Consider the following 24,982-nt stretch of genomic DNA (forward strand, 5'->3'; position numbering starts at 1 on the left):
AGGTGGTGCGGGGCCCGGCCACGCCTCCTGCCCCTTCTCCCACAAGGCAGGCGGCGAGGGGAGCGGCGGCGGCGGCCCTCACCGGCTCCGCTACAGGTAGGCAGGGACGGAGCCGCTTCTCCTCCCGCCCCGAGCCGGCGCTTCCCCGAGGTAGACGGGGGAAAAGGCAAGGAAAGAGACATGAAGCCACCTCTGAGGGACGGCGAAGCGCGGTGAGGGCTCCCACAGGAATCTTGTCTCCTCCCGGCGGCCGTAAAGCCGTTCCCGCCGAAATAAACCTTCGGGGCGGCACGGGCCGGCTCGCCCCGTTGAGGCCCCGCGGCCATGAAGCTGCTGCGCTTGCTGTGCCGCCACAAGACGGCCCTGGGCCTGGGCGGCCTGTCACTCTTCGCCGTGGTCCTGCTTTACCTGGCCAAGTGCACCTCCGAGGGCCTCCGGCCTCTGCCAGCCCCCCGCGGGCTGCCACACAACCAGCCAGCTGCCCTGCCACCACGGGGTGCCAGGGGGCCACAGCCCCCCGCCGCCCCGCCATCTTCCCCTGAGGAGACTGCCTTCCTGGCCGTGCTCATCACCAGCGGCCCCAAGTACAGCGAGCGTCGCAGCATCATCCGCAGCACATGGCTGTCGGCCGCTGGGCGTCCCCCTCACGATGACATCTGGAGCCGCTTCGTGATCGGCACGGCAGGGCTCGGGGCAGAGGAGCTTCGTAGCCTGGAGCTAGAGCAGAGCCGTCACAGAGACCTCCTCCTCCTGCCGGAGCTGCGGGATTCCTACGAGAACCTGACTGCTAAAGTCCTGGCCACGTACGTCTGGCTGGATCTGCACCTGGACTTCCAGTTTGCCCTGAAGGCCGACGACGATACCTTCGTACGCTTGGATGTGCTCGTGGAAGAGCTGAGAGCCAAGGAGCCACGTCGCCTCTACTGGGGCTTCTTTTCTGGCCGCGGCCGGGTGAAGTCTGGCGGCAAATGGAAAGAGAGCGCCTGGGTGCTCTGTGACTACTATCTACCATATGCTCTGGGTGGTGGTTACGTGATTTCTGCAGATCTGGTGCACTATTTGCGTCTTAGCAGAGACTACCTGAACATGTGGCAGAGTGAAGATGTCTCCCTGGGGGTTTGGTTGGCTCCCATCGATGTGAAGAGAGTGCACGATCCTCGTTTTGACACTGAGTATAAGTCCCGAGGTTGCAACAATAAGTATATAGTAACTCATAAGCAAAGCATCGAGGACATGCTGGAAAAGCACCAGACCCTGGCTAAAGAAGGAAAGCTCTGTAAGGAGGAGGTTAAGCTCAGGCTTTCCTACATGTATGATTGGGGAGTGCCTCCTTCACAGTGTTGCCAAAGGAAGGATGGCATCCCGTGAAAGTCTGAGGAAGGAAAAGGCAGAATGTTGGTGGACTTCCTGAGCTTGGTTGCTGTTACTTGGGAAGAATCCCAGTAACTAGGGCTTAAAAATTACTCAAAAGATTTTGCACGATTCATTATGTCACGATCAATGAAACCCTGAAACTGCTAAGAGCTACCAATGTGGCATGATGTTTAAAAAGAAAGAGATGACAGAGCCTGGAAAGGCTCATACGACAGGATTCAAGGCAAATAATAGGTTGCAAAACATGGATAGCACAGAAAATTTGGGGGAGATAACTTGGATGAAAAGTTGCTGGAAGATTTTTAACCTAAGACCCTAAGATTTATTTGCTAAAGATCATGACAGGCCTTTATGCTATCTCTAAGATTGTGAAACTAGCATCTGCCGTTTATTTCTTGGCAAGGAACGAGTGTCAGTTTGGCAAGGTTTGGAGATTCTAATGGGGCTGCAAATCAGTTGCTAATGCCAGTGGGAACAGGTGGCTAGTTATTGACACAAGCAGTCAAGTGAAGGGAACAATTTTACCTAGGATATTCCCTCCCTGGGGAGGGAGAGAGAGTCTGTACTTTGACAAGTGCTCTGACTTACAAAAATGGAATTATTAGACCTTCTGTGTAACTTGCCTCTAAGCTTTTTGTTGTTTTAAAGACATCATGTACATAAGTTATCTGGCAGCTATGGAATAAGTCTGTATTTAGACAGGTGGATGAGTTATGGTGTTTGGCAGATATAGAATATATTCTCTTATTTTGGGGCAAGTAGTTATGCTACAAAGCTAGCCTTCAGTTGTTAGGCATAGGTGTTTTTTAGCTTATCCTCCAAGCACACTGTGTATGAGGAAACATTTCCCCTCCCAACAGTAAGTAAGCTCACTGACTACTACGAGGTCAGACATTGTAAGTCTTCAGATTTATGTTGTTCTGGATTACTTCTGTAAAGTGTAAGTTAGGAAGATTAGATCAGTGGAAACTATTTGGAGTTCAGACAAGATTGCCCTAACACGGGTACCTCTGCTAAGAAAGTAAATTCTGTATGTAGTCAAGAGAGATAGGAATTTTGGGGGGTGAGGGAACCTGGTCCCTTTTCAAGAGCTACATTGCAACCTAAGGAGACTAATCCCCCAACAGTCACACTGAGATGCCCAAAGCCAGGTTGTGTGGATTCCCTCCTTCTCTCCAATAACACCTTAGAGTGGAACTAAACATAATTTTACAGGAGGTCTAAGTTAATTGCTCAAGCGATAATGTCAGTAAATGGGATTATATCCCTTAGTCCCGTCTACACTACAGATAATTCTAGCACTGACAGAGCTTGTCAGCATCAAATGCAGTATCGAACAGTAAAAGCAGACAGGACATTCTTGGCTGTAGAACAGATCACTTCCACAATTTCTCCATGTTACTTATCTTTAAACCTTTAGGTAAGCCTGTAATTCGGCATTTTTGAATGGCAGGTGCTCTAATACACAGAAATACTTCTTTTTCCAGTACTAGTACAGGGCTGCTGACTTCCAGTAACCTTTGTCAGCTACAGATCTTTCAGTATAAGCAGAATTTTACTTTTATGCCCAAAGGGCATTCATAATTATCAGTTTTACTGTTTGTTGCACACTGCACTTTCATACAATTTCATTCCCTCCTCTCCCTAGTTCAGTGTCTGTTCCCACCTGCAGGAAGAGACAAACTGCAAAGGAAAAAAAAAAAAAGGGGGTGCCAATGTCTCTGTATTTTTGCTTCTTAAATTAGCAAGTTAGCAATTCATACCAAAGGAATCAAGAATGGGGTTTGGTTTTTTTTTGTTATTCTTCTCTTATTTTGATTAAATTATTGAGGATTAAGAATAGTCTTCTACAGAGGCTGATAATTCTCTTTTTTTTTTTTGAAAACTTGAACGAATCTTTGACTTCCTTCTAAAACAAAGTTAAATTAAGATACTGAAAAAAAAGAAGTTATTTTAGCGTGTGTCCATTCTAATGCATGCTTATGTATTGACAGATAGGCAGATGTTCTTTTCAGCAAGGTATACTATTCCAAAACAAGAATTTAACGAGATTACAGGAAATTTAAATTGGCTTTAGCATTTTAAAAAAATACCTATTAGCTATTTGGGGTTCCCTAGTATTGTGTGTATATATATGTGGTTAAATGCTTGTAATGTGAGTATTTATTTATAATTACTGAAAATGTATTATGTATAGAAAAAAGAAGATAGTTAAATGTCATTTTACATTTGTTGAAGGAGGTACTGTAATGTCCATGAGAATGGCATATCAAGCAGTGCTTGAGTTTCTTGGCGTAGAAGCCATTATTTAAAGTACTGGGATCTGAACTGCAGACGAAGAGTCTACTGCATGTCTCTCAAGCTAGTAAGAATGTACTGTTTATCCATTTTTACCAATAACTGTGTTCATGGAGGTTGTTTTCGTTGTTGACTTTGACTCTCCCTGCCCGCAACCCCCATCCCCACCCCACCAAAAAAAGTATTTTTCATTGCTGGCAAAACTAATGGCAGAGAAATGCTGGATCTCCAGCTGATATTTGACCCCGTGGAAGACATTATGCATACAAATACTTAAGAAATTCCCTTGAAGAGTTTCTCACACAGGTGTCAGGAATACGACGTTCACCCCGAAATACCTGGCACAGCAGATCCCTGGACTGTGGCAGAGCCGGTGCCTGGGTGCGCTGCCTGCGTGCTGGCGAGATGGAGCGCCAGAACCAGCAGTGACCACTCTTAACACTCTTGGTATCGGGTCTGACACAGCTTCGTTACGCCCTTTCCTATTTAAGGTTACCCGTGTTTTGCTCTAGTTGCAAAACAAATCAACATGGAAGGTTTGACAGATTCTTTTCTTACGGTAAGGGGGTTTAGTTTTCAGTAGGCACCCCCTTACTGCAAATATAGCACTTTGATTTCAATCCCAGTTAATCCCACAAAAGTAAAAGATGAAGTTTTTAGACTTTTTTGCTATTTTAAAAGCAAATTGAATCATTTGGGAGAGAGCAGACATCCCACATGTTGTGTCAAAAAACACAGAAAAACATTAACTAGCACAGGATTACATATATATATATAAAAAACAAGAAAGAATGTGCATGTGAGAGACCTATTGGTGTTATTTTGAATAATCAGGAAACATCCGTCTATTGCCTGAGTGAGTCACCAAGGTTTTAAAACTTACAGTTTCAGTCCAAAAATTCATTTTTGAGCGCATTTTTTCTAAAGCAAAATATAAAGCACAGTTTGAACAACATATGAATTGAGTATTTTAGAAGTAGTAATTAAAGGCTTATCTTTCATACCTTCTCAGGACCGGGTCCCGTATTTCCTGACATCATCTCATCTAGTATATGATGTTTTTATACTTGAAAACTGTGGTGTAATCTTTGTCCTTCTTGAAAGTCAGTGGGTCCAGCCTTTGGAGGATGTTGAAGTGCTGCTGAGTCTTTATTGCAGCTATATGAAACTGGAAAGTTTTGTTCTGGGCCTTAGTGAAAATTAAATTATCCAGGAACAGATTTATCTTCTTGTTTGTAGCCATTCTTAGTGGCAATAGGTTAGCGATATGTTGGCCTTTTTATTTAAATAGCGTTTCTGATGGTTTCCAAGTTTTCATAATACTTTGCATTTTTAATATTATCATTAGTACAAGGAAAAATTATCACCTCGGCTTTTCTAGATATCGATGTTACACACTCTTAAGTTGGGCAGCTGTGTCAAGTCTGTGAGGCTATGTTGGCATCCGTTCAGGACTGCTATTGAGCTGATCGGTAACACTCTTCAGCTTTTTATTATTTTTAAAAATATTTTTAAAAAACAAAAATCCATAATCAGGCATTTCGCATTCTACCAGAGCTAACAGATGCGCTAGAGAAATTAATTGTTCATGACATGTCCCCTCCATGATCATATCTAAGACTTGATACAGACGTATTTAAAGCTGACAATGGCATAAAGTCAACTGCAAAGTTGATTTTATTTTCCAGAGAATTTTTTAAAGTTATGTGCAACATGACTTAATTGCTTTAGTGTGTAAAAATAAGTAACTAAAACATTAATTTCCATACTAAATAAACCATCAGTTATATTTAAAAAAAAAAAACCCTCAGGCTTCCAAGAATTCCTAGTCAGTTCAAGATTTTAAAAAAACCAAACCCAACTTAGAAATTACTATTCCTGTAAGTGAATCCTTTCATTTCTCAATGTCTAGCCTTGTTCACGTGAAGTTTGCTCAAATCCAGCTTCTACCTGTCATACTTTTGACAAATGTTACGTTTTCTGTAGTTGAAATGCCTCTTTTTTGAGCACTGAAATTGGGATTTCGTATCTGTTAACATTAATGTTTTGGGGGCCGAGGGTGTTGGCTTTGCAGATTTGATGAAACACCCAGCAGGAAGGGGGGGTGTGCGTGATTAAGGGAAGGTGATTAAGAATTGCATTTCTGTTCCTTTCTGTTCAGCATCAGAGTTGAAATACGGGTTTGGTATCGCTGTACGCTTGACAAACTGTCAACACCTTCCCTCCTCTATATTTTATTTAGAACACACTGCCTGCGAGACTCAAATCTGTTGCTACTTGTACCGGTGTAAGATATGCTTTTACCTTGGGACTGGAACTACTTTATGCCAACATAATATGCCAGTTCTTACTTTCTAATACAGACTCTTTAGGTAATGTCTAGTAAAACTTGGAAACGGATCAGTCTGTTACTTGTAGCCTGTCTGAAGCTGAAGGATACCGCGTAATAAGTGTGCCTTTATGAACCAGAATTAGCGTGGGGTACTGTGCTGAGTGTCTTTTAAACGAGTGAATGAAATTGCACATTTTTTTGCAGCCACATAACTGGACCGTTTTGGGGGCACGGTGTGGCACACCCTTTATTTGCTCAGCATTTAGGTAGGAAATAAACTGCTAAAAACCTGAAGCTAGCTAAGATGATGAAAACTCTTGGTAATTGCGTAAGCGTATCGTCTATGTATTGATGTCCTTTCATGTACGCCTTTATTGGCCAAAGGATCTGTGTGCTGTGATTTTTAATAAAAGACTTTTCCTGTACACGTGGTTGCTTTTTCTAAGTAAAAAAAAAAAAAGATAGAAGTGTGATTATTTTATTATGCCACTGCCTGAGAGGCACAGAGAACTGGCTATAATCCTGTTTTCTGTTAAAAAACCTCAAAATACTATCAACATGCTGATGAAGAGTTGAAAATATTTTCAATATAACATCTGTCCAAATCATTTCAACACTTCAGGCAGTTTAAATAGCACTGACTTTCTGCTGATGAAGTAGCTGGTCCATTCTCTTTAGAAATGAGCCTATTCTTGCTGCTCCTGCCAAAACTGCAGAAGAATCTTTTTGGGCTCTAGCCCAGAGCAACGCCTCTGTTTTTAGCTAAATAAACCAATCTACTCGAACCCAGTAAGAACCCAAGATGACTCCGAGTAAGACCAAGTTGTTGTTTTTGACGAGAAGCGTCCTGGTTCTCACCGGCACTTCTGCAATTCCCTACAAAGATTTTTCTTGGAGGTGTTTGTAATAAAGTGCCCTCTGACCAGAAAACCAGTAGTCATTTTCCCTCCTAACACTATGATCTCAAAGCGTCACAGTCCCCCCTGACACCTGGAAAGCTTTGCCAGACTCAATATGTTGCGTATTGACCCGTTCCTAAGTGGAGCGCAAAAGGTACGCTTCTTCCTGGGGCGTTGTGAGCCTTTAACTCGCCTGCTCAGTGACATTTGTTTTAAGAGTTTATATTGGCTGTGGTAGAGGCACAGAGAAGGAATAATAAAAGCACTCCTCCAGTGCATTAGTAACTTAGAAACACTACGGTCTGATGAAGATTTATTTCAACTAGAATTAAGATCGCAACACACTGGTTTTGCTGCTGTTTCACTGAAATCAGGGACATCTCAGGATTTACACGCTTAGAAATTCTCAGCAAGGATGATCTAACCTCTGAACTTAGTGCGTCTTAAGCAGCTTATGGTTTGGATTTTCCCCCGCTATGAGAAACATCAGCCTTTTTCAGGTGTCACACCTGACATTCGTTCAGCAGAAGGTAGAAGACGACACAGCACACCTGGAAAGCCACATCCAAGGAGTTTAAGTGAGGAGAGAAAGTGTCCAGAGGACCATTCCCTTGAGAAGGAGCATTGCCATTGCTTCCTCATTTAGAGGAGCAGGCATTCCGTTTTATCCACGTAGTATAATTCAGAACTGTATGTCAAATAGTAAAATTTATGTCTTGTGAGATATTTATAGGTACAGTGCTAGGTAAACACATGCATGTTCATTTTAAGAAGAGAAGTGCAAGTCTGAAATTCCTCGTCTACAGAGGCTGGAACAAGGAAGTATTTCAACGCTCTGGAATTTTTAAGACAAGCCAAGTGACCCTACAGAGCAGGGGGTTTGATTCCATGCCTGCACCCCGGCCTGCAGGCCATAATTAAATTCAAAATTTCATATTCACCTCATTCCAGCAGCAGCGGTATTGAGCTTTAATTAAAATTCATAAAGCACTACGATTGCCAAATAATACATGCAGTCTCCCCTTCTACTGAAATAGCAAGTCCAATGGTAAATCAAGTTAAAGAACTCCTGTCAATTACAAATGCGGTAATTAAATAGTAAAACCACAGTTGACCAGTGTTCTAACCTGTCCCCATTAGTAACCTTGGGGAGACTGTGGAAACTTGGGGGCCAACACAAATACAAGTCAGCAGATCCCTTATTTTATTTATGTGCTGAAGTTGTTCCCATCATCCCAGATCTTGCACACAAGCTAATCCGAAATTCCTCCTTTCAAAAGAACCCTGCCAGAGCCATGCAAATCCAACAGATCTTCATCCTCTTTGTGACAACAGAGCTAAGCCATCTAACTGTGCGTTGTTTCCATCTCCCAGTCAGGGAGATCCAGGCACTCTTGGCAATGGGTTACCATGGAAATTATCAGCCTTTAAGTCTAAAAAGATTCACCCTTTACATCAAGCTTTGGGGTGATTAACCCCATAACAAAAGAGAAGCGAGCGAGATAGGGAGGTGATTCTGCCCCTCTACTCCACCTTGGTGAGACCCCACCTGCAGTACTGTGTCCAGCTCTGGAGCCCTCAGCACAAGAAGGACATGGACCTGTTGGAGCGGGGCCAGAGGAGGCCATGAAGGTACTCAGAGGGCTGGAGCCCCTCTGCTGTGAGGACAGGCTGAGAGAGCTGGGGGGGTTCAGCCTGGAGAAGAGAAGGCTCCGGGGAGATCTTCCAGCCCCTAAAGGGGGCTACAGGAAGGACGGGGAGGGATCTGGATCAGGGAGTGTAATGATAGGATGAGGGGTAACGGTTTCAAACTGAAGGAGGGGAGATTTAGATGAGATCTGAGGAAGAAATTCTCTGCTGTGAGGGGGGTGAGCCCCTGGCCCAGGTTGCCCAGAGAAGCTGTGGCTGCCCCATCCCTGGAGGGGTTCAAGGCCAGGTTGGACGGGGCTTGGAGCAGCCTGGGCTGGTGGGAGGTGTCCCTGCCCAGGGCAGGGGGTGGCACTGGATGATCTTTAAGGTCCCTTCCAACCCAAACCATTCTGTGACTCTGTGATCCTATAGGGCTAAACCAGTCACATCTGCTGAAGGTTTGCAGTTAATGCACAACTCCAGTTATTCAATATAGGTTTTTTGGACAAGTGTGAAAGCTCTTTTTTTCCTCCCTGTAACACAGGGCTCCAGAACAGACAGGCAATACGTTACCTCTCCCCCAAATCCACCCGCCCTCTCTTTTGACCAACTGTTGTTAGAGGAGCACAGTTTGAAGACCTGAGAGCCAAAACAACCCTCCCAACTCATCCACCTTACCTTCTTTTTCCAAGGAAGATTGCAAATAAAAGCCACTTACCCAACACAGCTTCCAAAGCACAACATCCACTGTCACAGCCCAAACACTCCACACCAAAAAGCCCCCACTGGCCTATTCCTGTTGCTTTTATATGGACCAGCTGGTCCTCGCCTCGTTACTGACCCCAGGGAATCAGCTGGGAATCAACAAATCAGCTACAGATGAGGATCAGGCCCAAATATTTTAAAGGGACATCTACAGGTGGGTATTGTCCATCTGTTTCCCCTGATACAATTAACAAGTGTATTACAATTCTTTTTTTAAAAATGTATGTTCGTGCAAATTAAAATCTTTCACGTACATATAATGAATTCACTTCTTTTTGCATCTTTGCTACAAAGATTTTAAATAAGACTTTTCTTACTTTTTTTTTTTCATAAATAATTCAAAATAGCTTTCAATTTTGGTATTGAAGCAGACCTTTGAAACAAGGCAATTTATTTGGAACTCTCCATAATATTCCTCTTTCCTTGCCCTATGCAATTCAGTCACTAGATGCCACTATGGGCCTTTAAAAGCACAGAACGGGATGTTTTCCTCGGTAAAAAAAAAACTGAAAGCAGGAACCTAAGCCCTGCCGAAAGGCGGTTGTTTATGACTAAAATGTAGCTGTATTCTCCAATAACTACCTGCTGTTTAACACAGGCTCAAATGGATGATGGGGGAGAAAAGGGAAAAAAAAAAAAAAGTTTTCCAATTCAGAAATGGAATTCTGAAGGAATTATTGAGGATGAAGCCAACCTATTGTTCCGTATAATTAATGATTGGTAATGCGCGCCCGCATTTTAAAGGCAAACCTTTGCAGAAGTCCACAAAGCCCCCCAAAACGGAGAGAGAAAATTCACTAAAAATGATGAGCCGCCTCTTGGTCAGTATGATAGAGAAGTTTAGATGCGTTTTGGGGGCTACAATAGCGTGGGATTAGGGAAAAATAACTAACTGTGCCTTTTATGGAAAAAAAAAAATGCAGCTATGATTTGCCAAAATCTTTGGGTGTCTTTTTCTTGTCTATGTATGTTTGTGGTTAAAGTGGCCAAAAATTTTACATCAAAGGACTTTGTTGTTGGGGGGAGGGCTGGCAGGTGGAAGAGAAATAGCTTTTCAATGAAGTAGACATTTTTTATAGAAGAAGCCAAAACAACCCCAAATCCCCAATCCCCACGCCCCCCCCCCCCTTTTTTTTTTCCTTTTTATTATCTGTTTTGATGAAAACATGGAAAAAATGTGGGGAAATCTAAACTCTGATTCATGTTTTGATGAAAAGTCGCAAAGCCACAAGCTTGCCCATCCACCCCTCTCCAGTGCCCACTGTTTGATGGTCCCTCTGGCCCTGATTTCTGGAGACGCCAAGGCAATCCTCAGCCCGGCCCAGCAGCTTCAGCAAGTTGGCAAGGAAGATGAAGAACCTCTAGTCATTTAAGGCCACAAGCCCCACCTTCTGGTGGCCCGTGTCATTCCCTGCTTTGCTTGACAGCCAAGATCCAGGGAGGGCGAGTCCTGCTACGGCGTCTGTTTGCTTTCCAGGCGGCGGGGTGATGCGCACTCTTGAGATGTGACGTGTTGGACAAGTAGAGGAGTTCCACCCAAAGAGCCTCCAGTGCAAAGTGCACCGCACATAAGCAACAGAGGGGACTGGAAAATTAACAACGCCGGCTTTTTTAAATAAAGGAAAAGGTTGTTGTTGTTGCCAGTGATCAATGAATTTGGGGCAGTGCCAGATGGCTCCTCTTGGCTTTGAAGCATCATAGCACAAGACACTGCAAAAACATTTATCCAGAACAGATCCGAGCCACAAGAGTTACAAATATTTACTTTATGTATTTACTTTAGGGAAGGACTCAAGCCAGAGATAGTAGATCTTGATTGCAAACATACCAGCAATTGAGGTGCTAAGAACTGGAGTTTTGGGTCTAATCTCTGTGATCTTATCTTGTCTAATATATTTGTCTTTCTTTCCATGCCTTGACCTCAGTAAAACAAGTGTTCTACGCGCTGGAAAACCACCCCTATAAATATGCCGTGCTGAGCTCCAGGCCTGAATCTATGGTTCTGCTAAAATCAAGGGGACCAGGACCTAACCCAGACTTAGATTAATTGCAGTATCTTTTGTAGTTCCTTAGGTGTTTACACACTGCACGCTTGCGTGTGCAATTGTCTCAGCTGTCTCTGCCCTGATTTGCAGCTCATCTCTCCTAGTCCTTAGCAAGTGGCACCTCTGGAAATGCTGCACCATGTCCCTTCCTAAAAACAAACCTTGCTGAGTCTGGCTCTGAAGAACATTAGGCGAATCTTCAGGCATACAGGGATTTTCCTAAATAGGAGCTGCTTTGCAGAAGAAGTTAGAAAAGTTATGGCTATTCTGGCTTTTCTTTACCATTTCTCATCCCTGATTTCGTAGGAACTCCTGGCTAGTAAGATGCTTGGTGGGGTTTTATCTTTCTTTTATGACTTGCCTTCTGGCACCCTACTGTGCAGAGTTTTTCAGGGTGGTGGGTCACTCAAGCTGCGCCTTCCTGCCCATTGCGGAGAGCAATGGAGGGCTCCCCATGGCGGGGGAAGGCTGTAGAGAGACAGAAAGGAGAGAGTCCCCCAAGGAGACATGACTGAATGGCGAAGGGGCGCCCTAGCGAGAAGCACTGGCAAAAGGGAGAAGAGCTACTGGCGATGTGCTGTGAGGGGAGAGGACAGCCCGCTCTCCACACCATCAGACTGAAAGAGTGAGGTTAGCCAGCTCCTCCATCAGCTGCTGGAAGATGCAGGTACTTCTGGAACCCTCTCTCTCCTGAAAGCTTCAAGTCAGATCTACCCTTGAGAGCTGGAGCAGTGAGACGTCGGCACTGAACTTTGGTCAATGCAGCCTGCGAGGCTGCTCACTTTTTCATTATTAAGGAAAAACCGCCCAATTAATTGTAGTCAGGTGTCCTGGAGCCTACAGACCATCAGACTGGTCTGTAGCCGCAGCCAGGCCTGCCACACGGTGGTCCCCAGTGCCCTGAGTTCTTAATCTGCTCTGTATCCATTATTCCAACAGAATCCAGTGGAAATAGTTCTTGAAATGAAACTAGTGACTACTCCGTGCCTCAGTTTCTCCCTCACTAAATCAATAATAACGTTACCTCTGCTCAGGGCGCTGTGAAGCAAAGCTGGCAAAGGCCTTTGGGATCCAGGCATGGCTGGGCTTAGGGAAGTGCCTGATTATCTTACACTTTGTAAAAGTCCAATCTGGCTCCTGAAAAGCTTCATCAAAGCAAAACCCATAGCTGGAAGGTTTATGAGGACAGGGAGAGGGGTAAGAAAACAATAAGCAAGATCTAATTTCTTAGGAGTAACAGATAGTCCCGGGAGGATATAATTGAAGTCTCTAATAGCTGCAGATAAGATCAGACTGAGTTACTATTTTCAGCCAGTCTCAGACATCAGGACTGGAGTCACCGAAATAAATTCTAAAACCTGAGACAAATGAAATGCAGTGATCAGGAAGCTGCAGGGTCCCAAAGAGGGACAGACAGCAAGAAATACATAAATATTGCAACTGGGTAGAATCAGCCACTAGGCAGGGATGTCCTGTCCCGGTTGGCCTAAGCGCTGGGGTCACTAAAGAAGGGACAGATGCCTGTTTGGGGAAGGACTGAGATGAAAAGGAGGAACTTGAAGGGGTAAAATGACCTTGATTTTAATTCCAGCTGGAACAAGAGGAACTTTATCCTCATTACAGTGCACCAGCAACACTCCCTGCACCATTCGCTTTTGGAAACGAGCAGGGCACAACCATACAAAAGACGCGGAGCCAGGTTTAGCCCAGGGAGTTGCTCCGGGGTGATGGGTAGGAGCCTGTAGAAGTGGGCAATCCCTGAGTGAAGCCGGTGTCTCCCAGCTGGGGACCTGATCACCAGGCAGTGGTCCCAAATGAGCTATACAGGTGACTTCAAAGATCACCAGGGCGAAGACTAGTGGGTCTCATAGGAGGAAAGTTTGCATGATCATAGCAGAGAGATGGCGGGATGGGGAGAATTTTGTTTGTTTTCCTGGGGGGAGGTACTTACCCTGGGAAGGAAAAGGAAGGCTGGTGACTAAAGGCAATGTCGTCTCAGAAGCCCCCTTCCTATGTCATGATCTGTGCGATTCCTGGGTGCTACGCAGCACCCAGCCACCTGCGGGTCATGCAAGTGGGTGCCCTGGTTTGAGAATTCCTTCCCATACTTCTTGTTTGGTGTGTTTAACGCCCAATGTAGTTCCTTCAACCTGCCCAGGGGCCTATAAATCCTTGTCTGAGGAGCCCAGAACACACTCCCCGCGCTACCAAGGAAGTGGGGCTGCCTCTTTGCAGACACAAGCTACTGAGGAGCAATATGGTCAAGAGCCCAGGGAGCTGGGCTTGTTTAGCCTGAAGAAGACAAGTTGGGGGGCAGGCTAGCGGCAAGCTTACCATACCTGTGAGAAGTTGGCAAGAAGACAGATCCAGGCTCTTCACGGTGGTGTATGGCAAGAGGACAAGAGACAAAGGGCACGTTGAAATAAGAGAGGTTCAAACTGGATTAAAAGAAATTATTTTCATCATGTGAACAGTCAATTACTGGAACAGCTTGCCCAGAGAGGTTGTGCAGTCTCCAGTTATGGAATTTTTCAAAACCCAACTGGATAAAGCCCTGAGTAACCTGGTCTGCCCCCCAAGGCTAACCCCACTTTGAGCAGTAGGTTGGACTCAAGACCTCCAGAGGTCTCTTCCAATGTTAATTATCCTCGGACTGACAGCAAGTCTGCCTCCACTCATCCTTGGCATGCATAGAGATCAGCCTTAGCCAGGGCACATGACAAATGGGAGATTACATCAGCAGGCAGGGGAACGCTTGGGAAACATCCCATCGCTTGCCTTACACCAGTTCCACGTCGGCTCGTGCAGAGAGCACCCCACCCAATCCATGTGGATCTGTTCACTCCCTACCTCTGACAGCTTGTTTATCCAAAAGTATTTGGCTCTCAATGCCTTGCAGATGAAACAAGAGATCAAAGGCCCTAATTTCCTCTCCTCCCACTGCATTCCCCTTCCATGTTCAGGCGAGGGCTCATATTGACCAGGGATTTCTTCATGGCACGGGAAGTGCAGTTTTGAAGAACCTCCAGCACAAGAACAGGCACGAGCAAGGACCAAGTTGGAAGTGGCTGCAGAATCCTTGATTGGGGAATTGTAAGAGGCTGAGTTTGCAGCGGTTGGGAGTAGGACTGTTCAGAGGCAAGAAAAAAGACAGGTTCAGAGCAACCTCATCTAGTGGGAGGTGTCCCTGCCCATGGCAGGGGGGTTGGAACTAAGTGATCTTTAAGGTCCCTTCCAACCCAAACCATTCTATGATTCTATGATATTACTAAACAGGTACAAAGCTGGTTGGAAGGCCCTGGCCTTGCAGACAGGATGAGAAGTGCTAGGCAAATTCTTCTACAAACACAAAGAGATGAAGTGAGCTATTTCCCAGGCTCATCCTATCCTCACAGTACCTCCACTAGAAAGGTTAGTGCTATGGAATCACTTCGGAGGGTGGCTGAGGCACAGGGAGACCAAGATGACAATTAGACATCATCCCTCAGATCACAGAATCATAGAATCATAGAATCATTTAGGTTGGAAAAGACCCTCGGGATCATCGAGTCCAACCATCATCTCCACTCTACAAAGTTCTCCCTTACACCATATCCCTTAACACCACATCTAAACGAGTCTTAAACACATCCAGGGGTGGTGACTCCACCACCTCCCTGGGCAGCCTATTCCAGTGTCTGACCACTCTTTCTGTGAAGAGTTTTTTCCTAATGTCCAGCCTAAACCTACCCTGTTGCAGCTTGAAGCCATTCCCTCTTGTTCTATCGCTAATGACCTGTGAGAAGAGACCAGCACCAACCTCTCTACAAAGATCCGAGCGTCATCTCCTACTGCACGAGTTTGACACAAGCCAGCTGTCTCAGGAAGACTTTATAACCGCGTTAGCGTGACGCTGAACTCAAGCTAATCAGCTCAGACTCCTGGCCACAAGGAACTTGCTGGTATTGCTGGTCAGGAGCAAAATCAAAGGACTGAGCCACATTGTCATGGTCCTGCCCGGGCCCCCCGGCTGCTGTGGCATCTCTCCTCAGGCTGGGCAGCAGCAGCGCGGCGGTCTTGAAGTATCTCCGTGTCCCCGTTCCTTGAATTATACAGAATGCGTTCTTTCTTCTCCTGACTGAAAACAACCTGTGATTCACTGATTTCTTTCTAAGCGAACACGCAACCCCTTCCATGCAATCAGAGTTGTTTACTTCACTGCTTCCCCTTTCATCTGAGGCCGATGGCTTTCCATTTCTTCTCAGGCATCAAACGCTAATTTCACTTGGCTTTTGTCAGTGAAATGGGCTGGAACAGAGAGTCATAAACAACTGGATCAGTAACACTGATGTTTATTTAAAAGGCAGTTATGATTATTTTTTTTTTTACTGTCGTTTTTTAACTCTTGAGATCCAGCATTTTTCTGCAGCTGTGTTGTTGCCCTCTCTGGCTTTACAGAGCAAGAAACTGAAGGTGGAGAAAACAAAACAAAACAAAAATTAAAGATAGATTTATTGGGATAAGGTGATCGTTTAGCAATCACTGATCCCTGGGAGGCAATCCTGCAGAAGTCAGTCCTGCGTTTTGTTGGCAGCATGTGCTTAATAATGAGCTTAATAATGAGCTTAATAATTCGTTGGCAGCACGCGCTTAATAATGAGCGCGGTCTTCTGCACTTGGGGGATCGGGCCCTTATTTGTGAACGACATCAGGTAGCCAGGTTAGAGGGAAGGAAATGTGAGGAATTATTTTTTCCCCCTTTTTTTTTTTCTGGGCAAATCTAGAACAAACCAGTGAAATGAGCTTGGGCAAACAGCATTTTAATGTAGCCGCATTGGGTAACAATCACAAAGTGACGATGGTAGCCCAGGTTTGGCAGGCACTAGAGCCCGCAAGAGCACAGCCAGAAACGCCTAAACTGGAGAAACTGTTTTAATATTATTGTGCTTTTCCCTTGAATATTTCAGAGCTTTCTTCTGCTCATTTCCACAACGCAGGGGGAAATGCAAAATAAATGCCTGTGTTTGGAGGCTTGTGCAGACGCTGAAGCGAGACAGACTTCTGCTGGGCAAACATATTCTAGTTCAGGTCTTCTCGTCTCTCAGCTCTTCTGTTTGCAAGCAAGAGTCCAACAAATACCTGTTGCTACATGGATGCCCCTCTTAGATGGTGGATTAGGGCTGTTGAGTCTTGTTTGCCTTGGCTGCCCAAGAAAGCCAACGTGTCACCTCTGCCCAGCCCCAAATCAGCTCTGGAGAACCACATGCTAAACACACCTACTGCTGAACGCCTCCTCTTTCCAAAGCTTTCAGATGCACACAGAGCAGTTTCTTGTCCTTGGGGAATGTTGGAAAGAAAACAGTGTTGTCGATAACTGTGAATTGCACTAATTGGGATATTTAATACTTGGTTGCAATTGCACTGGTGCTGAAACCATCAGACCCTGGCTATAAAAGACCCCAGTGTCAGAAATACAGTAGAGTTTTTCATGCCAACTGCTGTTCTGGGTTATGGCTCCAGCCTGGCTGCATTGCTCAGTGAAATATGTTATTAGAAAATTAAACCAACAAAGACAACGTTACAGCAATGTTCAAGCTGAGCCCAACCCACAGAGGGCTGGGACATTCACCAGAGCAGGGAACTGCATCCTAGGTCAGCCCAGATGGTGCGTACGGGGATGAATCCTGCAATGGGCTGAGTGCTCTCAAGGACTAAAGGTCTCAGGGAAATGTGATGGTGCTTACAGTCTCGCTCTGCTCAGGACTGAGCCCCCCTAGGCACCATGACCCCCCCATGACAACGCCAGCCACACCAGCATGGCTTAGAACTTGCCAACCACCGCTGGTGAACTGACCCATCGCTCCTTCTCCCCGGGGATTGAGAGGCTGCGTCCCGCTGGCTCAGGGCACGGGCTACCAAGGGAGCAGATGCCTTTTGCTTTCTCTCCTCTGTCCCTTTTCCCAGCAGCGTGCTGAGATGTGGCACCCTTTAACAAAGCTCTTCCTACGTGCCCTGTTCTCCACGTAGGGCTAGAAGGGGCCCCTTGCAAGAATGCTGACATAATCCACTGCTTAGAGCCCATCAAAACAGGGCAGCTTTGCCAAGGCCACCAGCAAGCAAAAAACATTTGCTCTTTGCAGGATGGAACCCACTCATTCCTTTCCCAGTGGCTGCCCAGTACTCCCGTACTGGCCCAGCATGGATCTGAACTCACTGCTTACTGGTGGAAGAGGCTCTGTGGTCCATCAGATTGCCTGCCATTTAATCAAACTCACATCATGCTCACTCCGCTCTCTCCAGCTGAGACACGGGACTTTCTTAGCTGAGACAGAGCCTACTGGAGACGCCGGAAATTTCGTACTCAGGTGTCAAAGAAGAGAAATTTTGTCACTCCGTATGCTGGTCAAAAATTGATTTTGCAAGCATGAGTGCGCTTAGTCCTGGGGGCTACCTTTGATAAGAAATAATTTGTTAACAAACGGAGTTTGTGTGCTGAGGGAATAGATCAGTATTTGAGTTAGTATTTCCTCTGCCAAGAAGCAGAAGTGATTGATCCACTTTGCAGTCTGCCTGATTTTTTGAGAAACTCCACTATATTAAATGAAACGAATTGATTTTTTGCCTCCTGTGTACTTACTTGCAAGAGCTGTAAAACAACAGAGAGCATGCAAGAGTATCATCTTGCAGTCATCAAACCTAGTGTGCTTTTCCCCTCTCAAATTCTACAAGGCGACTCAGCCAAACCTTCTGCAGAGGTGGATTCAGAGGCCAAGCCAGAGAACCTTCCAGCAGTAACCTAAACCGCTTCCAGTGGGGTTTATGGGTGAGACAATGACAAGCAGTGTCCTCTGTCTGGTATGGCACTGCTAGCGGGCGCCGTGGTAATGCTCTGATTTATACATTCATTTCCTACTCTCATCTGTGGTTTTGGGTCCCCGGCTCTGTCGCAGCACACTGTGCAGGGACACGGGCTCGTAGAGGAAGGATGGAATATCACTGATGTGTGCAAGCTGGTTTTTAAGAGCCCACAAAAAAACCCCAAACCACAACAAAACACACAACTCAAGAGCAACCACTTTTTCTGTGTTGTTGCTGTTGCAAGAGTTACAGTCAAAGAGGGGACAAGATAACATCTGCCCAGCCACAGCAAAGCAGTGGAAGCCCATGGCAGTTGATGAAGAGTTTCCCAAAGTTCAACCATAAAGCATTCGGCTCCCTTTTGTTAGAATTCATCTCTGCAGGGAGCACAGAAATAAACTCTTCTCATGTCAAAAATATAAGAGGAGAGAGGAATGTAAGGAACAGGAATTTGAGCACTGAACAAGAAGCCCGAACAACCAGGCCATGCTGAGAAGGGGGACCCCATGAAACCTTGCAGGAGGTGCCCCTGTGCAGCCAGTAGTGCACACTTTTCACGTATGAGGGCACTAGCGTGTTTTTAATTGCGAACAGGTTTACTCTTGGTTCCAGCTCATAAGCAGATGTGAGGGAATAAAAAAAATACAGAGGTTTAAATCTGGCCACGGTACAAAAATTCTGTTTGCAGAGACATCCCTCAATGAGCCCCCGCTAGGTATGGCAGAAAGGCTTTTCGAAAAGGAAGGATTATGATTAAACACCAAGGAGGAGCTAAATCGGATTCTGATTTCAGTCTCTGCCATGTACGCCTGGAGTCAGCCTTGCAAAGTCAGGGGCGTTATTTCAGAATTCCCACCAAGGTTGTCGAGAAGCGAATGTCCGTCACTGTACTAAGCAGAAATTGGCCAAAAAAATACGCTCCTCTTGCCTGGCAGCCAGGCAGATTCTGAAGTTAGTTTCAGGGGTTGGGGTCGTGTTTAAATCTGGTTCAGAGTCCAAGTCCAGCAGCACTGAAATCTTACAGGCCTTGTATCGAAGGAGAATTTCAGTGTTTTGAGACAGAGAATTCTGCCATACTGCACGGTCTAAAACCAGACTGTGCAGGAGGTCCCAGTGTCCCCAGGTCTGGATGCCCATGTCCAGGAGAATGAAGCCAGAGCTGTTGCATTTCTCCTTGTCACATCGCCGTAGCGGAACCATTTCCCCGAGTTCCCAATGCTAAGACGCAGGACAAGTCCCAGCCATGGCCACGAAGAGGTTAACGAAGCACACACGGAGGCCAACGTATGTATCTCTCCACATATCCTTGCTGAGGCGATCCGGATTACTGTTCCTGTGTAAATAAAGCATAGTGAGAGTGGGTGGTCAGCTCCCATCCGATCTGCCACGAAGCATGGGTTTTCTGGGCCTGGAAAAGCTCCAACCATGTTGGCCTGACCCGAGAACTGCCAACTCTGCAGAACCATCACACCACGCTCCCGCTTTCGACGGACACGAGGGATTTCTCTGTGCATTTAGCATCACCTGCTTCTGAAAGGCCGGATCCAACTGTCTCAATAATTAATGAAAGAGCCGATTCATTAATTGATCCAAAGCCCATTAATGGACGGTGGCCACTGGTGAATGCAGCTGAGGACTGGGTCTCAGGGAGCTGGTACAGAAGAAAGGGCTATATGAAGATAGACTATAAATAGCTACATTTATCTCACAATTTTAATAGAATTCCTTTAACTTGTTCACTCTTTCTTTTAGTATTGTCTACTATTACTATGGCCGCTGTTGTGTTAGGTGTTGAACAGATCCAGAGAAAAAAGAAAAGAGCCTCTTTCCACCCAAAATCTGCAAACTAAGGTTAAGATAAAAGTAACACATGGATACACAAAAGAAAAACTAATCAAACAATACAACAGTTTTGTTCAGCATGCCAAAACGTGATCTCAGCACACCATGTCCCTAAATTGTTAAGATTTAAGCTGCTCCGCTAAGCAGGGTTTTAATGGAGAATTTGAAGAACTCAGCAAAGCTTTCCTTTCTTCAGCAGCAATTGAGCTCTTCAGCCTGAACAGATTTCAAACAAACAGTCCAACCTTTAGGCCACTTCGAAAACGAGTCACATCAAGCTCAGAAGAAATCTATCCCCGAAAAGAGCTTCAAAAACGAGTCACATCAAGCTCAGAAGAAAACTACCCCCCCACCAGAAGAGGCATCTGGTTCAGTGTGGGGATCCATAAACAGGAAAGGTTGGATCTGATTTTGAAATGCTCTTAGGAGGTACCAGAGAGGGCAGGAGCCAGAGCCAGGGGTTGTCTGAGCACACACGCTGCCCCATGCACACCAACCCGAGCTCTGGAGCTCAGCCGCAGACACCAGACTCCGCTCTCTGGCTGTTGGTGATACCGGTCTCAAAACCAAACAATTTCAGCACTACCAACATACAGCAATAATATAAAAGTACCTGCACTCTCAAAAAAAAAAAAAAAAGAAAAGAAAAGTAATTTAGGAGGCTGTAAGTAACACATTGCCTGGTAAATCCTAGCCTAAGAGAGGAATCACTTTACCTCCTACAGACATTCAGCCATTTGGATTAAAAAAAACAACAACAACAACAACAAAAAAAGATTAATCCAAGGGGAATATAGAATGTCAGATAAACCGTAACGTAGCCAGGATACAAAAACTAGCTCGCGAGTTCCACATAATTTCTCCCCTTGCATGACTCCTCAGCACCTTTCCTTTTTACCTGAACCTTGACTTTCCCCAGCCACTCGCACTTATTTTTTATCTGTTTAAAACAAAGCCACCAAATTTGTTAAGCAATGTCCTTTGCTCGTAACTCATCAGAGCTTTTCAAATGTTCGCTCGCTCCGGAGGTTAATGGATTCATCGTGTTAAAAAAAGCTCTAACTGGAAACTCGGAAAGTTTGTCTGGTCTTATCTCATGGTGGCAATCTGAGATGCATCCCCATCCCACTTCTAGGTGGAATAGAGGTATCTGCTGTTGCTTTCTTTGAGATACCATCAGACCATGCCGACCTCCACAGTTACACAGTTACTCGGAAAAAAGATGTTTGAATAGACGCTTGTCTCCTGCAGTGTTTGCACGTTTCAGAAACATGTTTCGGTGCTACCAGCAAATTCCTTGTCCTGCGTACCTTCTCTTTGCACTACACCATACTACTCTGAGTGCAAAGGCCATGGTAGAGACGTCACGGAGAATAACCTAGGGTACTGCGGTACCCTCTAGATCATGCAATGTTTCCCTTAGGTTAGTTTCCATCTCCCATGTCCTAAGTCTCTTCACCTGGGATGATATTACAGCCAGCCGCAGCACCCTGTAGCATACACTGCACAGCAACGTACCTAAAAACATTGCTTTAACTATTAGCAGAAGAACAGATCTCCTGGGTTAGCCTGGCTTCCCTGGACAATGTACTAAGTTGTTTTCTGCCATCTGGTGTCCAGAGACTTAAGGCAGATGTTACCACTAATCAGAGTCTTCCAGATGGTCGCCAGCCTCAGGATGTTTGTCTTACACAATTCTGTAGCCAAGAACCAAAGAGCTCTCCACATAGCCAAAATTCAACAATATTACCGAGGGAAATACCATCTGTGTGCTCTCACAGGGATTGAGTTAGACCTAACTCATCTGGAAAGAGCACTGTTTGGCATTTGGGAAGCTTCTTATCCTATCAAAGATCTCAAAAGTGCTTTGATAACTTTAATCAAGCCTCATTAAGCCTCACATGCACATCTGTAAGGCAAGTAAGGATTTCTTCTGCCTCGGTTACAGAGGAAAACACTGAGGCATTGGAAAGCAAAGCAGCTTGCCCTGGCCAGGGCTGTTGAGCCTTATGGTATTAGCTTGAATGTTGTGATATATTATTAGCGCAATATCATTCTTCTGGGGTCTCAAGTCTTAATTTTTGGAGGGTTATAGCAGGCAATGAGGCAAGTCCACTGTGAGGCCAGGAAAACAAATGAGGAACCTAGACTTTGATTATTCTGTTTAAATTAAATTCATTCGAATCTCATTATAAAGACTCGAAATAAGCATTTTAACGTGTAGCAAGCTGCGCTCTCTCCAGCACCCTCAAATCTCCACTGTCTGCTCATTTTGTGGCCCATTCTCTAGCCAAGGAATACCTGCTTGCAGATAGAGAGAGGCACAAAGTAAAAGTTTGACCCACGTTCCTGAGGGATTGTCCCAGGGAAAGCGCTCGTGTACAATCCGATGGCAGTGCCTTTCGAGTACGGTGAAGTTTGGCTAACAAGCGAGTGCTTGCCAGGAGGTGCAGGCACCATGCTCCTGGGAAATACTTTGTTGCCTTTTTTTAGTTTGAATCAACTTCATCCATCTTTGTTATTTTCGTTGTAACTCAGATGGTCTAAAAATTGCGGAGGCCCCCAGTGTTTACTTTCGAAACAATAGAAAATGACTGGCTCTCAGTCACATGGATCCCAAGACTTTTTTCTAAAGTGTAATTAGAGTTCCTTCCATGGCTAATTAAATTCTCCAGTGAATGAAAACAAATTTCCTGGAATGAATATCATCTTGATTCACTTTGGGCAAAGCCAGGCTTACGTGCTTCTCCCACTCTGTTCTCTGAGGGTGTTGGCTACATTTCTGAAATCTTCTTGTCAACACACGACAATGCAGGGAAATAGTCTGGTGCTGGGGTCTGCGTACTCCTTTGCCACGGATTACAAGAAATTGTGTCTACCTTATTCCTCTTTTCTGCTTTATGTGATTTTATAGGCTTTTATTGTCTCCTGCATTAACCTTTTTTCCCAAGCAGAAGAGTCATAGTCTATTTAACATCTCTCTGTACAATATGACACTGCACTTCTGACTATACCTCTTAACCTTTGCTGGACCTTTTCTATTTCTACTATATGTTTTTAAGCATGAGATACTGGTTGACTACCGCAGTTATGTGAGTACACTAGGATATGTACAGTAGAAATACGAACCCTTTTCTTATTTACAGAGCTCAGGATGCCAGTTCACTGCATGGCTTTCCCCTTACTCAGACATATCTACAAACTCCTGCCTCCCCAGTAGGAAGAAGTCTATGGTAATAAGCACTGGGTGAAAGAAGAAGTTGTAATTATTGTTCTGACAACACTTAATTCCCAATACCTTGCTATTCCGCCTCATTTCCCTCCCAAGGAATGTACCCAAGTACCTATCAGAAGTGCCCACGTGGTTTATGAGTGCACAGCAGTTGACTTTTACTGCTGATACAGCCACACGTACGGGAGAAAATCCTAGAACTTAGACATTAGTTACGAGTAAGTGAATGAATTTTCTTTAGTGCCGCAATTCCCCCCAGTAACTCCTGAAGAGAATGGCACTGTTTTACCTTTAAATGTAGCTTTAAGTTCCCAATGATGGAGAGATGCAGCCTTTTGTGCGATCACACTCATTTGGTTTTGAGAGCAATTTGCTCATAACTTGCTGAAGGCCACCAAGAAATCAGTTTACAAGCCACTTTGGACTGAAGCGGGGAAGATTCCTCCTGGGGCAGACAAAGATCCATACCTGGCAAAATCAGCTCCTTTCCTATGCTTGTTCCCTGGCTGTCATCTTCCCTGTGAGTCTGTATTTCATGCTGAGTGTTCCCCGGGGCAAGGCAGGCCTATACTCTGCATTTGGCAGTCAAGTGAGGTTAAAGTCAGCCCAAAGGAGACAATAAATCATTATCATGGTTAGACTGCGAGCAGATGCCTTTGGAGGCCATCCATTTTGAAGGCAAATTCCTTCCCTCTCTGACGTTTGCTTTCCTGTTTATTCATTTCAAAGCCTCCACAAATGGTGCTCAGTTCTCCATCATCTCTTGACACCGAACTCTGTGTCCAACTGGCCTCCAATCGCCTCTTGGTGGTAAACACCATCACATTCCCTCATGTGCTGGAAAACTTCATTCTCCAGACAAACTTGCAGTTTATTGTTTTACCACCCAACTTCCATTGTCCTGTCAGAAAGGAGACTGGGACCATACACTGAATAATAAGACAGAAGCAAGGTGCCACTTCACAGTTGAACGGAAGCAAGCGTTTCTAGGATGCGGCCTCAGAGGTCATACTCTGCCTACTTTCTCTACATCTGTATCATGTCTACTATGACAGTTTGGTAGCTTGGGTATGTGGACACAGATAGCTGTGGTAGCACGTAACTATTTTACCTGGATGTTTGGGCTATGGCCAGCTAGTCGATGGTTGTGTTTCTGTGGAAGCAGATATCACTCATATCGCTTACAAACTGAGCGCTGGTTATTCCCAGCTCTTTGCTAAAATGGCGTGAAACAAGTAGACTGCTTTCACCTGGGTGTCAGGCCAATAGAGAACAGAAACGCTGTGTTGGAAGTGGAATGGACATGATCTCATTTTGTAGGAACTGCAGTTCCTGAACTCCTGTTGTTTGCTTAGTAACCTGTGAGTTGTTATGTGTGAAATTGCAGGTCTACTGAGTCAATTAACTTCATTATGCCATGAAATATTGGCAAATTTGACAGTAAAAGGCTGATTTCATACATTGCATTAAGTTGCCAAGAAGTTAGCTTGTGCGTCTGCTCAAATGCAGGATGCAGAAAGGCTAAGGATGGGAAGAAGGCAACTCTACTGGCAGCCATGGTTTGACCCACTCAATAGCTTAGCTTCAGCCTCTGCAAAATGTGGGGACCGACCTCTCTGCAATGGGGTAAAAATGAACATCTGCAGGATATTTTGGAAGAGGAAAGCATCAGAGAAGCAGACACTGCTAGGTTTTATGTGTGTTTCTGGCGGCAGTCTGTGATTTCCCT

The 24,982-nt window shown here is 45.2% G+C and overlaps 1 protein-coding gene across 1 annotated transcript; it reads left to right on the forward strand.

Moving 5' to 3' along the window:
- Positions 1 to 34: 34 nt before the first annotated feature.
- Positions 35 to 5,178, forward strand: B3GALT6 (beta-1,3-galactosyltransferase 6). The gene has a single exon (XM_054222773.1). It carries the CDS (start codon positions 325 to 327, stop codon positions 1,366 to 1,368), a length of 1,044 nt encoding a protein of 347 aa, XP_054078748.1. The 5' UTR covers positions 35 to 324; the 3' UTR covers positions 1,369 to 5,178.
- Positions 5,179 to 24,982: the final 19,804 nt, after the last annotated feature.

The sequence above is a fragment of the Rissa tridactyla genome, chromosome 16 (assembly GCF_028500815.1).
Source record: "Rissa tridactyla isolate bRisTri1 chromosome 16, bRisTri1.patW.cur.20221130, whole genome shotgun sequence".
Lineage (NCBI taxonomy): Eukaryota > Metazoa > Chordata > Aves > Charadriiformes > Laridae > Rissa > Rissa tridactyla.

Bases quoted from the DNA above. Each gene is read 5' to 3' on its own strand.
- B3GALT6 (XM_054222773.1), top strand. From the start codon at position 325: ATGAAGCTGCTGCGCTTGCTGTGCCGCCACAAGACGGCCCTGGGCCTG.